This window comes from Doryrhamphus excisus, chromosome 22 (assembly GCF_030265055.1).
Source record: "Doryrhamphus excisus isolate RoL2022-K1 chromosome 22, RoL_Dexc_1.0, whole genome shotgun sequence".
In the NCBI taxonomy this organism is placed as follows: domain Eukaryota; kingdom Metazoa; phylum Chordata; class Actinopteri; order Syngnathiformes; family Syngnathidae; genus Doryrhamphus; species Doryrhamphus excisus.
The window spans coordinates 294,864-313,384 of record NC_080487.1 but is presented as its reverse complement, the minus strand read 5'-3'; the positions used below and the strand labels follow the sequence as shown (position 1 = coordinate 313,384).

Here is an 18,521-nt window from a genome sequence, read left to right as displayed (position 1 = left end):
CCCTTGGGGGGGGGGTGGGGGGGGGGGGGGGGGATTTGGTAACTTAGTATTTTTGATGTATTTATTTGGGGGCAGCGAGGCCTGATTTGATCATCTGGAACGCTGATTGGGTTTGGGAGCAGCGATGGCGCTGCGGGCGTTTGCTCCGCTGTAATACAGGAAGTCCGCTGCGAGATGACACGATAACGCCATGGCAAACGTCGGCTGCCCATCAAGCGGTCGCTGCGCTTCAAGTCATTAAAGTCACGCTGGAGAGGCAGCGAGGCCGTCGTTATCCGCCAAGCTAATTGCTATCATGTACAAATGCTTCCGTATCGCCGGGATTGGGCGCTAATCTTCCCGTACGACGACACACGCGTGGCGGGAACATCTCTCACCAGAGGGGACAGTGTTCCTTTAAGAGGATTAGCCCACTGTCTATCAGTCATGGCGCGTTTAAATAATGTTTGCCATGGCCCCCTCGTGTGGGGGTGGGGGGTGGGGGGGGGGTTAAGGTTTCCACGCTTGTGTCAAATGATTTGCCCCCCCTAAATCAGACCTCCTTTCTGCCTGCAGCAGCTCACAGATGTTCCTCTGACACTTTTTACAGCGTGGCAGCTCACTTTGCACACTTCCAAAATATTCAATATTGGCAACTTTATTGATGGCTAGTTTGCTAGTCGCTGCCTCACCACCAGTTTTATTGGATTGGATGGGGGGGGGGGGTCTACTGGCCCATGAAGAACAACCGTTAGACCGTCTGTCTAAACGAAGGCAGGCAGCACGACTCAAGTGGCTCGGCTCCATTTGCCCTTTGACCTCTGCTTTCCACGGGGGGGGCGACCGTCCCACTCTCTCCGGACGGGATTAAATATTTCATCCCATTTCATCAGCTTCCAAGCCATCGCTAAACGACAGCCCTGAGGGTCCCTCGGGGAGTATAGGTTTGCATCTAATGACGAGGGGGGGGGCATGATGAAGACTTAAATAAACGTGCCAGAGGATGCTCCATCATCATCATCATCATCATGAAAGTTCCACTTGCCAGGAATATTCCCCCCCCTGGAATACGGCCATGTTCTGGTGACGCCCCCCCCCCCCCCCCAACTGTAAGCAACAAGTGCTTTTGTTCATACGTGCTGGGTTGCTTGAACGACGCCAGCAGCTGCGAGCCGCCTCGGCAGCCCGTCGACGTGGTCTGCATGCTAACCGGGCGCTCCACAAAACTGGTCAGTCTCAGCGGCCAACGTGGGCACAAAGCCCCCACTGTGGGGGCACTGAGGGGCGCACTTGTATCACACTGTCATTGAACCGGGACAAAAAGGTTGGGTTGGCACCAAACTACATAAATCATATTTCCTATGAAAACACAAACATCTCAACATCACGTAGATATGATGTTTGTCTTGGAGGACTCCACCCATACGTGCCAAGCCCCGCCCCTCATCCAACCCATGACATGCCACTTATCATCATGTCATTGTCATGCCTGGTGGGGGCCAAGGGTATCCAGCTCGTGGAACCTAAAATCTAGGAAGTGGACTATTACTTGAGGTCATGTGACTTTTCCCTCTTTCTACCTAACTGGCACATGTTAAACCAAAACTGTTACATTTGTTCACTTCCTGCTTTCCTAACCCTAACGTTCCCATGCGTGTCGCCCAGCGCCTACCAGGTGGTGGTGGAGGAGGAGCGTCCTCGAAGGTCACGGGGCACGGCCGAGATCCTACGCTGCTACCCGGTCCCCATCCACTTCCAGAACGCCACGCAGCTCAACTCGCAGTACTACTTCGCCGCTCAGTTCCCCGCCGACGGCGTCCACTGGCCCCAGCCGTTCACCGTGGGGGACAACAAGACCTACAACGGATACTGGAACGTTCCTCTCCTGCCCCAGAAGAGCTACAGCGTCTACTACCAGGCCGTCAGCACCGCCAACGGGGTCAGTGGATTGGGGATTGGGTATTGGGGATTGGGACACGAGACCATGTCCACCGTTCCAAAGGGTAGGATGGGCTTCCATCTTCCATCCATTTTGGCTTTTAAAGGCTGAGCTCTAAACTTTGGATCAGCTGATGAACGAACTTTCACTTTAATGCTTCTTGGCAATTCATTGCTCAGATTCATTCATTGATTAATTCATTGATTAATTCATTGATTAATTCATTGATTAATTCATTGATTAATTCATTGATTAATTCATCTCGAAAAAATCTCTCCACACACTGATACGTTTGATGGAGTCACAAAGTACATCCGCAGGACCATGTCCTCTGCAGGACCATGTCCTCTGCAGGACCATGTCCTCTGCAGGACCATGTCGTCTTCAGGACCATGTCCTCTGCAGGACCATGTTGTCTTCAGGACCAGGAAATAAATCAGGAGTGTTTATAGAGCGCTAGCACGAGTCCTGAGCCAGGCAGCAGAATGCTGGCCTTGTTTCTTGGCCAATCATCCCAATGGCGGGGGCGGGGGAGAGAAGGGGGCTAAGTGGGAGAGGCAGGCCACCACGGCGGTTGAGCTGATGGTACAGGTCACCCCCCCCCCCCCCCCCATCCCTTCAAGTGGATGTTACAGCACCCCCCACCCCACCCCCTCCTCTTTGTGTCCTCGTAGCTCGATAGCAATTTGTCGAGTGCGTCTTGTCACTAAGGCTGAATGAGAAATGGCCGCCAGTGGCCTCTTTCAGCCACGGATGCTCAGGAGGCAGCGGGAATGACATGAAATGCCAGGGCTTCTATTCATTCCGGAACTTTACACAACTTTACACACACACACACGCACACACACGCACGCACACACACACACACACACGCACGCACACACACACACACACACACACACACACACAGCTTGAAAGCTTCTTGCATGAGACAAGACACATTAGATTTTTATCTTTTCATTTTGTTAGGGAATTTTCCAGCATGAAACTCAAAATGTTGCAGTTGGCACTCTTGGACATTTCTTGACCATTTCTTGGCGATCTCTTAGCGATCTCTTGGCGATCTCTTGGCGATCTCTTGGCGATCTCTTAGCGATCTCTTAGCGATCTCTTAGCGATCTCTCGGCGATCTCTTGGCGATCTCTTGGCGATCTCTTGGCGATCATTTGTCAGTTGCTGGTTGATGTAGACGTTTGTACCTTCCAGCTTCTTCCCCGTCCCAGGAGAAGCTGCGTCTAGCTAGCTAGCCCTGTGACCTCCATCGGCTCTTTAGTGTCGTTTGTTCCTCTCGCTTGTCCCAATTCAGGCAGGAGTCGTCAGCATACTTTTCTGAAGTTTTGGTGGGGAATTTTCCCCCAAAAGTTGAAAACTCCTGCTCTTGCCGTGTGCGTCCTTCTTGGTGAACAGGAAGTTCGTCAGAGAGCCTGTCAATCATCTGCTAAAGCAATGGAATGAATAGCTTTCCATCAGCGTCAATGAAAAGTGATGGTTTTGTCTTAGCTGGAAGTCTGGTGTAGAATGAAATGGAGTAAAAGAAGGATGCCGAGTGTCGGTGCGCCGGCATTGAAGCGTTTCAGCACCGGGGGGTTGGGGGGGGGGGGGGGCAGCTCAGGGACACAACACTTCTTTCTCTCTTTGTCTTTTGTGTGTCCTTCTTTCTTTTCAGCACTGGAGTGTTGACAACATTTCTCTGTGAGCGCTGAAGTTTTAGAGGCCGGAGCGCCGTTCTTCTACTGGAGGACCGGCTTTTGTGCCAGTAGAATAGAGTCCGCCCACGAGCGAATCCGCGCCGCGGCTTTAAAAGTGCAGTCTGCCAGGCACTGAGCTGGATGCGTGACAGTCAGCGTGGCCTCATGATGGTTGCAGACGATGACGTGTTGCCAGATTGTGTCCTTGACTGATGGCCTCTCCCGTTTCCTGTCTTTTGTACAGGAGACCAAAATCGACTGTGTCCAGGTCGCCACCAAAGGTAGGAGAAGAACATCATACCGTGTGCCTGCACAAGCTTCTAATAAAGCCGCTATTGATTTTTACAGTGGCATTCAAATGATATCCTCTCAAATATTATATTAATAATATTATTATATCATCTCTAATATGTCTGCTTATTCCTGCTTAAGAGACAAACAGGACTGGAACAGAGCCAACAAAATATTTGAATATGGCCCCTATTATGCAAAAGTCAGTACTAATAAAAAAAATCATAAAAATAAAAAAAAGTCATCTAATATGCAAAAGTTTGAAAAAAAATATTTGAAGCACATTAAAAACTTTTTCCCATTTTGTTGTTTAATTAAAGAAATTGGCCATATATATAAATCTATATACACATATATATGAATATAATCTTATGTATGTATATATTACGTGGCATAGATGTTGTAACATATATGTACGTATATATGTATAATCATATGTGTGTATGATGCTATAATATGAGTTTCTGATCTCAAAATGTCGGTAAAGCGTATCCCGTATGGGACGGTTGACGTTAGCTTGTAGCCTGATAGCTAGCGTGTTGCGGCCAGTCTGGTTACTTCTTGATGTGTCCTCCTCAGCTGCCATCCTGGTGACCCAACTCACCACGCCGTACCTCCGCATCGCACCGGCGGCCGGCGACAGCCAACTGACAGGTCAGGAGTGTGGGCGGCACGTGGGCGGGGCTTGTCGTGTTGATGTTTGTGCGCTGTCATGTGACAAGTCAACAACGCGGGCCTGATTCCTGATGCCCTTTGACTTATTTTTACCAAAACGCTCCTTCAGTGTCAGGCCTGCAACAATACGTGTTCTTCTATGGAACCTACCATCCAGGGGTCAGGGGTCGGGACACGCCCCTTCCAGTTGCCAGATTGGTGCAGCTGGGTGACGTAATCCCGTACTTAGCTGGCTTCTTCAGAAGTGTGTGTGTGTGTTGGTTGATTGTGGTTTTGGTTGTGTTGCATCTCATGGTTGTATGCATCCCCCCCCCACCCACTACACTCCTGGGTCTACGTCTTGGGGTCACGACCGAGCGCAGACGTGACATAAATTAGTGTAAAGGAGCCTGAAAGTAGTTTGTGGCGGCCGGAGAACAAAAGGGTAAATGGTGCAGCGCTGCCTTGGTGGAGGTAATGAATAAAAGAAAGCTGGAAAGCTGAAAAGAACATCTTTTTAAAATTCCACCCGCTTCCTCTTTGCTCTACGAGTCGCTGAGAGAATCTCAATCCCGCTGGGGAAAGATGGGAATATAGACGAGCCCCCTTTGGAGCTGGGGGGGGGGGGGGTTGTCACGTTTGTGTTTAGGGTAAGAAAAAAAAATCCCAATGTTGTCATCAGCTCATAAGATGATTGCTAACACGGAAGGAAGATTAAATAACTCATAGGATGGATCCTATCACTTGGATGGATGGATCCTTTATCATCTGGATGGATCCTTTATCATGTTGGATGGATGGATCCTTTATCATGTTGGATGGATGGATCCTTTATCATGTTGGATGGATGGATCCTTTATCATCTGGATGGATCCTTTATCATGTTGGATGGATGGATCCTTTATCATGTTGGATGGATGGATCCTTTATCATGTTGGATGGATGGATCCTTTATCATCTGGATGGATCCTTTATCATGTTGGATGGATGGATCCTTTATCATGTTGGATGGATGGATGGATCCTTTATCATGTTGGATGGATGGATGGATCCTTTATCATGTTGGATGGATGGATCCTATCACTTGGATGGATGGATCCTTTATCATGTTGGATGGATGGATCCTTTATCATGTTGGATGGATGGATCCTTTATCATGTTGGATGGATCCTTTATCATGTTGGATGGATGGATCCTTTATCATGTTGGATGGATGGATCCTTTATCATGTTGGATGGATGGATCCTTTATCATGTTGGATGGATGGATCCTTTATCATGTTGGATGGATGGATTGATCCTATCACTTGGATGGATGGATCCTTTATCATCTGGATGGATGGATCCTTTATCATGTTGGATGGATGGATCCTTTATCATCTGGATGGATCCTTTATCATGTTGGATGGATGGATGGATCCTTTATCATGTTGGATGGATGGATCCTTTATCATGTTGGATGGATGGATCCTTTATCATGTTGGATGGATGGATCCTTTATCATCTGGATGGATCCTTTATCATGTTGGATGGATGGATCCTTTATCATGTTGGATGGATGGATGGATCCTTTATCATGTTGGATGGATGGATGGATCCTTTATCATGTTGGATGGATGGATCCTATCACTTGGATGGATGGATCCTTTATCATGTTGGATGGATGGATCCTTTATCATGTTGGATGGATGGATCCTTTATCATGTTGGATGGATCCTTTATCATGTTGGATGGATGGATCCTTTATCATGTTGGATGGATGGATCCTTTATCATGTTGGATGGATGGATCCTTTATCATGTTGGATGGATGGATCCTTTATCATGTTGGATGGATGGATTGATCCTATCACTTGGATGGATGGATCCTTTATCATCTGGATGGATGGATCCTTTATCATGTTGGATGGATGGATCCTTTATCATCTGGATGGATCCTTTATCATGTTGGATGGATGGATGGATCCTTTATCATGTTGGATGGATGGATCCTTTATCATGTTGGATGGATGGATCCTTTATCATGTTGGATGGATGGATCCTTTATCATCTGGATGGATCCTTTATCATGTTGGATGGATGGATGGATCCTTTATCATGTTGGATGGATGGATCCTTTATCATGTTGGATGGATGGATCCTTTATCATGTTGGATGGATGGATGGATCCTTTGTCATGTTGGATGGATGGATCCTTTATCACGTTGGATGGATGGATCCTTTGTCACGTTGGATGGATGGATGGATCCTTTGTCACGTTGGATGGATGGATGGATCCTTGATCACGTTGGAGTGATGGATCCTTTGTCACGTTGAAGGCAAGCCAAAGCGCCCTTATAGTTGTCTGCCACAGCCATTTATTTATCTTTGTAAATGTGGATGTTTAGGTGTGATTCCCTGACGCTTGCGATTCCCTTATCACCCCCCCCCACACTCCCAAAAGTGGAATCCCCACTTTGCTCCTCCAGTATCTCCACTTTGGGGTTTAGAGATTGCGTGTCTTTTGTGAATAAATGTATATTTTCCGTGGCATTATCTTTCCCTGCCACAAGGCCTGGTGCATCCCACAGCGCTCGAACCCAAACAGGATTAAACCAGGCTGAAGATGCTGCTAACTTATCTCCCTGAACTTCCTGCCCGTGCTGGAGGACGCAGGCGGAGAAAGGTGGAGTCTGGAAGCGGATAATAAGCCGGGAAAGCTTCCACCATGTTTATTCCACACATAATAAGAGTGTGGATTGTTTCACCTCCACGTGCTCAGGCAAGCGAAACAAACGCACACGTTTCTTCCAGTATACGGTACATTTAGAAATACTACAATAATTCATATGTACGTGCGTGATAATAATAATTACGATTGCATCTATTATGTATTTTCTATACTTTTCTATTTGGCTGCACGGTGGTCAAGTGGTTCGCTTGTTGGTCACACAGGCTGAAATGTCCATTGGTGGAGTTCTTCCTGTGTGTGTTACTCCGGGTACTCCGACTTCCTCCCACATTCCCAAAATATGCATGTTTGTTGTCTTGTCACATGTGCCCTGTGATTGGCTGGCCGCCCGTCCAGGGTGGACCCCGCCCCCCCATCAATGTCAGCTGGGATAGGCTCCAGCATACGCCTGCCACTCTAATGAAGAGCAAGAAGTATCGTAAAAGAATAAAGAAAGGAACTTTTTTTAATTTTAGCCATCATCATCATCGTCATCATCATATCACGTTTGTTGTTGCATCATAGCCGTTGCTAATATTTTGTCCAAAGAAGATGAATGACTGGCGTGTGTCATTTTCACGCTCGATGAATGAATGTTCCCGTTTGTGCTTGACGAGTGGATGAAAGTGATTTGCATCCACGCTAACGGCTAACGGCTAACAGCTAGCGTGCCTTCTGCAGGGGCAGCGACCCACAAGCCCAACGCCGTGGAGCCGGAGAAGCAAACTGACCACACCGTCAAGATCGCCGGGGTCATCGCCGGCATTCTCCTCTTTGTCATCATCTTCCTGGGGGTGGTGCTCCTCATGAAGAAAAGGTAAGCCCCGCCTCCGAAGGTGAGCTGCGTCTGCTGTGGTTGGTTGGGGTAAATCACCAACGCCAGTTTTGTTGTTACAATGTGCCACGGGCCGCAAATGGACCCCGCACCGCACTTTGCATACTCTTGGAATATGCCCCCCCCCCCACCCCCCCATAACCAACACAATAATTGCAGATGACATATTTCTACTTCATATAATAACTAATAATTCCACAGCAAGAATCCGTGTGAGCGGAAGCCCATTCCCGTATTTCCCGTATTTCCCGCTAATAAAGGCGTTCCAGGGTTGTCCCGTCTGCACCACATCAGCTCCCAGTAATTGTTTTCATTGGGGTCCAATCAAAGCCCCGACGGAGGCGACGGCGCCTGTCAAATTTGCCGCAAATGAGCGGTGGCGACGGGAATGTGGGCCGTGTGAGCCGACATGCCGCCGCCTCGTTAAGGCTCGGACCTCCGAGGTCACCCGGACCGTTTGTTCATGGACTCTTATTATCCATGTCCACCGTCCAATCACAACATCAACACGCAGCAAATGTTAGCGGAAAGACCAGGAAGTCCATCATTCCCTGCTCACGCCGGGACCAAAGGCCTCGTTCTGGTCATGGAACACTGGACCAGCTCTGCACCCTCACCAGGGGGCTGGGGGGTGCATGGGAGGTTGTGTCCCTCACAGTGTCCTTTGGGGGGTGACCCAGGAGTACGGGATTGGTGGGGAGCTACTACGTACCATCTGGTCCTTGTACAAACGGGGGCAGGAGTCTGGTTCGCATTGCCAGAAGTGGAGGCTGTTTCTCATGAACGTTGGCCTCCACCAAGGCCGCCCTTTGTCTCCCATTCTGTTCATGGACAGAATCCATGAACAGGCATCAAGGGAGTCCATTTCGGGGGCCTTAGGATCTCATCTCTGCTATCTGTGGAGGATGTGGTCCTGATGGCCTCGTCGGGCTGGGATCTTCAGCGTTTCCTGGGACGGTTTGCATCTGAGTGTGAAGCTTCTGGGATGAGACTCAGCATCTCCAAATCAGAGGCCGTGGTTTTCAGTGGGAAAAGGGTGGAATGCTCCCTCCGGGTTGGGAATGAGGTCCTGCCCCAGGTGGAGGAGTTGATGATGGGAGCGTGAGGTCCATAGGCGGATCAGTTCGTCGCAGTACCGGACCGTCGTGGTGAATAGAGAGCTATCTATCCAGTCCAGGTTAGGGTGGGATCTTTGTTCCCAACCTATCGGCATGAGCTTTGGGTCGAGACCAAAATAACGAGATTACGGATACAAGCAACTGGAATGAGTTGCATCCCTCGTATTTCCATGCGTGGATGCATCCAATACCGGAACGCAGTGGAACCAACAGTTGGGAAAAAACAAGAATTTTTTCGGAATCATGCATACTCCAAGGTTCTCTGAGGACCTTGGAGTATGATTGGCATGACCTTTCTTTGTACCTAGATGAAAAACTGCATACTGAAATACTGCATGTGTGTGATAATACTGTGTTGGTGCTGAAGTGTACTGCATTTATTGATGGTAGCTTATTTAATGTTTAAATACAATAAGTACCCCAGATATTTCCAAATACTACGTGTCAGGAAGAGCATAAGCAAGCTGGATTTCTAACGTCTCATGTTAGACTTCAGAGCTTCTCATTGGTCGACCACCCGTCGGCCATACCCCCCCCCCCCCCCCCCTTTTTTTTTTTGCGGCGTCCGAATCACAAAGTCTAACCTTCACATGTCTGAGTTTGGTATTTTTTTTCCAAACATTAATATATTTTTACTTTTTCTTTCCTTTCCATCCACCCCTCCACCTCTCCCCCCTCCACTGCGTACATCACCACCACCACCACCACCACCACCACCACCCCACTCGGCAGAAGAACCTATCACTCCTACACTTACTACCTGTAAGTAACCACCTGGGTGGAATGTTAGCTTCCATGCTTCTTCTCTCTTCTCACCCACACGCATGCAACCGGATGTGACACCCCCCCCCCCACCCCCCTTCCTGCGTGGGTCCACCGAGATGCTAACTGCACCACCTTTACATGCTAAGCTCAAAGCTGCTGAGTATTTTGGTTACTATTTGCTTTTATTGTGGCTCGGGGTTAGAGCTACATGAGGACATCTTCTCCAATGCATGCGGCCAACATCGTCCTTCACATTGCACATTTCATCCCCCCCCCGCACCCTCACCACCCACCCCAGCATGCTTTGGGTTTCTGCACGTATGTTTTTGCACAAAGACAACATTTGAAACGTTGAAGCGGCTTCTTGTCTTTCTGTGGCGTCTTTGTGGAGCCATGTGGGCTAATCTGAAGAACATCCCATAATAATACACCTGGATGGTACCATGTGGGCTAATCTGCATTGATCATAGAACATCCCATAATAATACACCTGGAGATAACGGCGTGATCAATACTGGCGTTAAAACCTTGCTGGAAATTCCGAATCCTCCTCCTTTGTTGGATGAAATGTAACGTTCCATCACTGGCAGGTCATCCCGTTGGTCTGTGAAGTAGAATTAATACAAATCAGCTGACGACCCCCCCCCCCCCCCAGTGCATGCCAGCCATCACCTGGAAGATTGATGGCGCCCATTAAAGCCCCCGTGCGTTCATCAAAGTCTCAGCTGCCGCCCGCCGTTGCCAAAATATGCACTTTGGCTCCGCTGCCAGAGGCGGCGACCGACTGAAGTGGCGACGCCGCGCTCGTTAACCATTCGCTCACATGTGCCATCAAATGGGCGGCGAGACTTGAATCGGGCAGCCGCCCCTGTGAGGGTCAGAGCCGTCCATCAACCAACATTCCCAATGGGATGGTAGTCACCTGAACGCAGCATATCATCAATAGATTATCATGCCATGCTAAATAATGCTAATGCTAAATATTGTCTAATGCAACTCGACGTGGCGTTCAAGTGCGGCAAACACGTCAGCCACCAATTGTTCATGTCGTCCCACCTAAAAGATGAGAGAGGTAGACCTCAACTACGGCAAACAAAATGAGATCAAAAAAGCAGAAAATGTCATTTTTAAAGAATTGATATGCAAATTAGGGTGGAAAATAAAGATTTTAAATAAAGTTCCTTTCAATACTCAGTTTTTACCCTTTCCTGACATTCTGTTAGTCTGTTAGTCACCAGGTTTTCACACACTTGCTGCTATTTTGGCCCGTTCGTCCTTGCACAGCTCCTCTAAAGCTATGATGTTTTGGGGCTGTCGCTGGGCAACAGGGATTTTCTAATCCCTACAAAGATGGTCTATGGAGTACAAACCTGGAAACTGGCTAGGCCACTCCAGGACCTGGTGTCTGCCCACGATGTCATGCCTTGTGGTGCGGTAGTGACGTGCGGGTCGCTACCTAGTTCGATTCCTGACATCATTCCGTGCTCGGTGGATCCTGAATGTGTGCAAACAAAGTCTGCCGACGTGTGCGTTGTTTAGCTGGAATTCCGCCCATCGCCTTTGATGCAACACACCTAACACACTCGTAACTCTTTGCAGCGATGGAGTGGTGGGACGCGGGAGGGCTGCTAAACGCAGCGTGTCTAACATGGACCCTGGGGGGGCGGCGGCGGCGCACCTCCATTAAAGAGAGCGTGTGTTCAACATGCACCAGGAATCACTTTAATTGCTACAAGCCTTGCACGTTTAGCACTAGCGCCGCAGCATGATGATCAACCAGAAGGGGGGGGGGGATACCACGCACGTTTAAACCCATGATGTCACCTACGCTGTAAAAAGTGGCAATTTAAGCCACATGAAATACCTGTTGGCTATACTACAGTAATCAGTATACAGTATCTACGGTATCTACGGTATCTACGGTGTCTATGGTATCTACAGTATCTACGGTGTCTACGGTGTCTACGGTGTCTACGGTGTCTACGGTGTCTACGGTGTCTATGGTATCTACGGTATCTACGGTATCTCACATATTTATTTCATCTATTTTACTGCTTTTTCACCTCACAGTCAACATGCTTGTGGGATTGGTACACATATACGTATAGACCAAGCATACATTTGCCCCAACTTGGTCATTTCCTTGAGCGGGGCGGTCAGGTGCGGCGCGGCGCACCCACGCCCCCGTCCCTCCCAACGGTGCAATTGGCAGAGAAGGAGGGGGAGAGTTTAAAGGGAGCCGGCCCAGGTGGGCATCATACTTTCAGCAGCCGCAGGTTGACTACCCATGATGCGTGACGTCTTTGATCTGACACAAATTCCAGCCTTTAGAAAATAATAACGCTAAAAAAAAAAATCCTATTTTGGTGCTGATGTTAGCGTCGTATCCTGGCCTTTGTGGACTTCTTTCCATAAATGATTATTCCCTGCCAGCGTGGAGGGAAAAAAGAATATCAACAAGCAATGAAAATGTACTGATGGGGACCACACGTACTTGCCTGTGTACACACACACGTGTACACACACACGTGTACACACACACAAAGAAAGCTAATGAACCTTTGCTGCCCGCGTCTCCAAGCTGGTGTAGAATAAGACCCTCCATGCTGAGCTGCAGGCTTTTTGAACTTGGCCGTTTAAAGAAACGGCGGCGGCGGCGGCACTTCCCGCGGGCGCATCGGAGGAACGCTGACGCTCAATCGGTGGCTGCCTTCCCTTTTTGGTTGTGGCAGAACTCCTGCCGGTTAAAGATCAGGCCTGCTCGCCCTAATGAGGCCTCCATTGATGTCATCACCTGCCGTGGCTGCTGTCCGCCTGCCTTCCTGCCTGCCTGCCTGTCTGCCTGTCTGTCTGTCTGCCTGTCTGTCTGTCTGCCTGTCTGTCTGTCTGCCTGTCTGCCTGTCTGTCTGTCTGCCTGTCTGCCTGTCTGTCTGTCTGCCTCGGCTTCTGGAAACGTCCGCCATGGACACGCTTTGCTATTGTTATGCTAACATGATACCAATACCTACTTGGATGGAGATGGAGATGGAGATGGAGATGGATGGATGGATGCATAGATGATGGATGGATGGATGGATGCATAGATGATGGATGGATGCATAGATGCATAGATGATGGACGGACGGACAGACGGACGGGTGCTAGCGTCTACTGCGGTAGTAGTAGTAGTAGTTGGGTCTCCAGTCCAGCTCCCATGACAAGCAGTCCCATTGATGAAGTGTTGCAACGTGAGACTATTTGTACTGTGTACTGCATGTGGTAGTACTTGGGACTCCTTAATACTCTCATCCATCTTCATATTTACCCTCCTACAAATTAGTGGCACATTTGCATGAAGATTCATCTTCATCATGCGGCATCTTGCCTCCGTCTGGGAAACTCAACTCAACTCCAAAGTTGGCCAAGGGGGGGGGCTGGTGGACGCTGCTAGGGAAAAGGGGAAAGGGGAAAGGGAAAAGCATGGAAAACGGGAATCGGGTCTCTTCCGCCTGTTCATATCTGACATATTGGATATACGATATCTCCCTAAAGATACTACTATCCTCACTATACATTACATTACATACATTACATTATATACATTACATTATATACATTACATACATTACATACATTACATTATATACATTACATTATATACATTACATTACATTATATACATTACATTATATACATTACATACATTACATTACATTATATACATTACATTATATACATTACATTACATTATATACATTACATTACATTATATACATTACATTATATACATTACATACATTACATTACATTATATACATTACATTATATACATTACATACATTACATTACGTTATATACATTACATTATATACATTACATACATTACATTACGTTATATACATTACATTATATACATTACATACATTACATTACGTTATATGCATTACATTATATACATTACATTATATACATTACATTACATTATATACATTACATTACATACATTACATTATATACATTACATTACATTATATACATTACATACATTACATTACATTATATACATTACATTACATTATATACATTACATACATTACATTACATTATATACATTACATTACATTATATACATTACATACATTACATTACATTATATACATTACATTATATACATTACATTATATACATTACATTATGTACATTACATTATATACATTACATACATTACATTATATACATTACATTACATACACTACATTATATACATTACATTATATACATTACATACATTACATTATATACATTACATTACATTATATACATTACATACATTACATTACATTATATACATTACATTACATTATATACATTACATACATTACATTACATTATATACATTACATTACATTATATACATTACATACATTACATTACATTATATACATTACATTATATACATTACATTATATACATTACATTATATACATTACATTATGTACATTACATTATATACATTACATACATTACATTATATACATTACATTACATACACTACATTATATACATTACATTATATACATTACATACATTACATACATTACATTATATACATTACATTATATACATTACATACATTACATACACTACATTATATACATTACATTATATACATTACATACATTACATTACATTATACCTTCTCAGAGGACAGTACTGTAGTATATCCTTCCTTCTCTCCTTCCTTCCTTCCCTCCCTCCTTCCTTCCTTCTCTCCTTCCTTACTCCCTTCCTTCTATACTTCTATACTATACTTCTATACTATACTTCTATACTATACTTCTATACTATACTTTTATACTATACTTCTATACTATACTTCTATACTGTGTTGCCCTCCAAAGTGTGAGACGCCCCCTGGAGAGATGAATCTGAGATGAAGATGTGTCTCTCCAACAACGTGTCGCCCATTAGCGCCATGCTGAGCCCCTCGGAGGAAATGACTGTGGGTGGGGGGGGGTGTCGGGGGTGTCCCGCGGGGCCGGCATGGTATGGCACCAGCACGCCAGCGGTTTATCCAGATTGAACAAATAGAGGAGATTTGCGACAACAAAGCAGCGGGATGGCGTCGTTAGACTGCAGCCCCCCCCCCACCCCCCCCCCCCCCCATGGGAAGACCCCAAAGGGTGGGGGCGCCCGCTACAAGAGCAGCAGTGCTCTGCCTCTCCAGCTGTTTGACTCTGCTGATGCTACTTTTTGGGAATAATGGAGCGCTAACTCCGCCGAGTGATCAAGTGATGTTTTATTAATTAGCGCTTCCTCTTCCTCTTCCTCTTCCTCTTCCTCGCTGAGGTCAGGGCCGGCTTCAGAGACAAGTCCTCCAGGAATTCTCTTTCTTTGCTGGGACACTTCACAGGGGTGGAGAGGAGAAAAAAAAACCTTCAACACACAAAAAAAACCAGAAGTTGTTTTGCGTTTTTCAGTTGCCTCATTTTGGTTTCAGCAAACTTTTCAAGTTGACAATTATGACTTATTGTTATTACTATTATTATTATTATTACTCTTATCTTACACGAGACTATCATTATTAGACTTATTGGAGATCAGGGGCTCTACTTTGGTGGCACAGTGCAAGGAGGCGCAGGGGCGCTGAGCGTGGCGCACCCCGTAGAGGGTGGACCTGTGGATTTGGTGGTGACCAGCTGTCCAGGCGTCCAACCTAATTCCATGTGGTCAAGTCCGTGATGGGATGCGAGGACTTCACGGTTCATGGAGACATTGGCGGGCGTCCATTCCTTCATCTGCACCTTCATCCAGATCCTCACCAAAGCCGAGTGCGTCTCATCTCCGCCCTGCTGTGAATCTTCTGTGAAAAAGTCTTTTTTTTTGTGTCCTCCCATTTTTTAAATTCCAAGTGGGTCAAAAGGAAAAATCAGGTTGCCTCTTTGAGTTCACGGCACTTTGTCCACCACGTGAACCTTAAATCATGAGATGTTCTGATGGATTTGGGTTAGGGGTCACACCTCCTCACCCTCTCCAGAAGCATTTTCTATTGCTTAGTCATTGCCATAAGTCATCTGCAGACGAATATGAAAAGATATTAGGGTGTACCTGGTGATGTATGGGACCAGCAGTCCTGTACAACAGATTTATTCTTCTCCTTCTTCTCCTTCTTCTCCTTCTTCTCCTTCTTCTCCTTCTTCTCCTTCTTCTCCTTCTTCTCCTTCTTCTCCTTCTTCTCCTTCTTCTCCTTCTTCTCCTTCTTCTCCTTCTTCTCCTTCTTCTTCCTCTTCTTTGTTTGGGAAGGAAACTGGCCAAGAAGCGCAAAGAGACACTGAGCAGCACACGGCAGGAGATGACGGTGATGGTCAACTCCATGGACAAGAGCTACACGGAGCAAGGCACCAACTGTGACGAGGCGCTGTCCTTCATGGACACCCACAACCACACGCGCAGCGAGGGCGCGCTCACCCTCAACACGCGCAGCGAATGCGCGCTCACGCTCAACGGCCGAGGTAAGCTAACAACCGGGGGAGTCAATTCATGGTGCTTGTATGAGCCTTGAGTGTTTCTGGTTTCTGGTTTCTGGTTCCTGGTTTCTGGTTTCTGGTTCCTGGTTTCTGGTTTCTGGTTTCTGGTAATTAACCGCATGACAAAGATGACACTTGGAAGGAGATCACTTCCACAATTCGTGGTAGAACCACAAAGCGGGATTTGGCGTGATATTATTTTAGTGGGATTGGGTTTTGCCAAAGACCTTCCATGCTGGTGGTTTGTTCCGGTTTTAGTTTTCATCCAAACTTCTGGAAAAGGACCGTAAGGAGAAGCGAGGTCGTTGCTGCTAGCTAGCTGCTAGCATGTAGAATCCTGACAGCTGATAGGAGCATCACTGCCACCTAGCATCACAGGGAGGTTGGCTAATGAGGAAATGACAGACAGATCATGGAACACCCCCCCCCCCCCTCGCAGCGTGAACTTAATCCTCTGTTGACGGGCAGCTGGGCTAAGTCTGCGCCCGGGGCTGGACCCCGCCATAATCCCGCTCCCCAGCGTCAGATGACCTCCTTGGACCCCCAGTCCTGCGGGGCCAGAGCCCCCAGTGAGGGGCTGACCTTGATTAACTGTCTGCCACGTGTGGTCTTTCTTGGTTTAAGACCAGGACGTATTACTCCTCTCAGTGGTGGCCCCTAAAGGGACCTGAGGGGGGGTTCATTTGGGCTCAAAAGGAGACGGATCGTACGCTCGGCTCGTGATAACCAGGAACCAGGAGACCAACCTGTTGTTGTGGCGCCAGGATGTCGAGGAGTCGTACGGACTTAACGGCAAGGATTTTAGTACGAAGACGGGAAGCACGTTGACCTTGACTTTGACCTTAAGCTCCTTTTTGATCCACGCATTCAGTTGGCCAAGCTGGGGGGTCAAAATGGAACATAAACAAACCTGGACAGGGGCTAGCGACAAAAAGGCTAGCAGGCTAAAAGACTAGAGGGCTAAAAGGCCAAAGGCTAGCAGGCTAAAAGGCTAGCAGGCTAAGAGGCTAAAGGCTAAACACTAAAAGGCTAGCAGGCTAAGAGGCTAGCAGGCCAAGAGGCTAGCAGGCCAAGAGGCTAAAGGCTAAACACTAAAAGGCTAGCAGGCTAAAAGGCTAGCAGACTAAAAAGCTAGCAGGCTAAACAGGCAGCAGGCAACACAAACACTGTAAAAAAAGGATGAAGTTGCCATCAAGTTGAGATTTTCTAACAAAACGTGGAATTTCTAAACACGTCAGCCATTTTGCTAGTTTATCGTTTGTGTTCGGGAGTTCAAACATTTCACGTGCTTCCCTTCCCAACGATGCTCCTCAATGTTCTGTCTTTCTTTTGTCCGTCCGTAGCCCCGTCTTCGCCTTCTTCCTTCACGCTGCCCAAAGCCAACACGCTCAACGCCGCCATTCCCAGCAGCGCCTTCTACCCAGGTACCAGCACCCACATCATCCGACATTCCCAGCTTGGCGTTCCCATGGGAAATGGGAAGCCTTGGCCTGGCAAACCTTTAGAGACTTCACAGATGGTTTTTTCCATCTTAGAGTTTCCAGTATTTCAGTTCATGGAACGTTGCGTACATACGCTGACATTACCGTAATATACCTAATAATCCCTCATTAACATTGTATTTTCCTCTTTTGTGTATTCATGTCTAATTTCCTGATCATCTTTTTTCCACCTGACAACGTCTGCTCTGGCTTTGTGGGGCGATGATGACGATGATGATGATGACGATGATGATGATGATGATGACGATGATGATGATGATGATGAGCAGACCCGTTTGTGCCGACCGCCATCTTAGGTGAGAATCATCTTGCTCTTCTTTTCCTCCTCACGGATATAGAGCAGTGTTTCCCAGCCCTTGAGCCAAGGCACGTATTCCTTCTTGCGGCTATGAATGGCTCGTAGTCAATCCAAGATTTTGGGAGCGCTTGTTGCCATTTTTGTTGGTATTCCCAACTGTGCCGTGTCCCAGTGGTCGGGAATCTCTGCAGCGTTAGATCTTCCGACTGAAAGGCAACAAGACTCATTTAGACTATGG

General features: G+C 47.0%; 1 protein-coding gene across 9 annotated transcripts in view; it reads left to right on the top strand.

The window, feature by feature from the left end:
* LOC131109381 (receptor-type tyrosine-protein phosphatase mu-like) overlaps positions 1–18,521 on the top strand; it is a 104,509-nt gene that overhangs the window by 59,981 nt on the left and 26,007 nt on the right. For 6 of the 9 annotated variants that reach the window (XM_058061317.1, XM_058061321.1, XM_058061322.1 and 3 more), the window contains 8 exons: positions 1,645–1,918; positions 3,851–3,887; positions 4,477–4,551; positions 7,941–8,076; positions 9,945–9,974; positions 16,260–16,468; positions 17,827–17,907; positions 18,255–18,281. In XM_058061317.1, coding sequence (XP_057917300.1) covers positions 1,645–1,918; positions 3,851–3,887; positions 4,477–4,551; positions 7,941–8,076; positions 9,945–9,974; positions 16,260–16,468; positions 17,827–17,907; positions 18,255–18,281 — 869 coding nt within the window. The remainder of the gene's footprint in view (positions 1–1,644; positions 1,919–3,850; positions 3,888–4,476; positions 4,552–7,940; positions 8,077–9,944; positions 9,975–16,259; positions 16,469–17,826; positions 17,908–18,254; positions 18,282–18,521) is intronic. The other 3 variants (XM_058061319.1, XM_058061320.1, XM_058061323.1) reach the window with 1 other exon arrangement.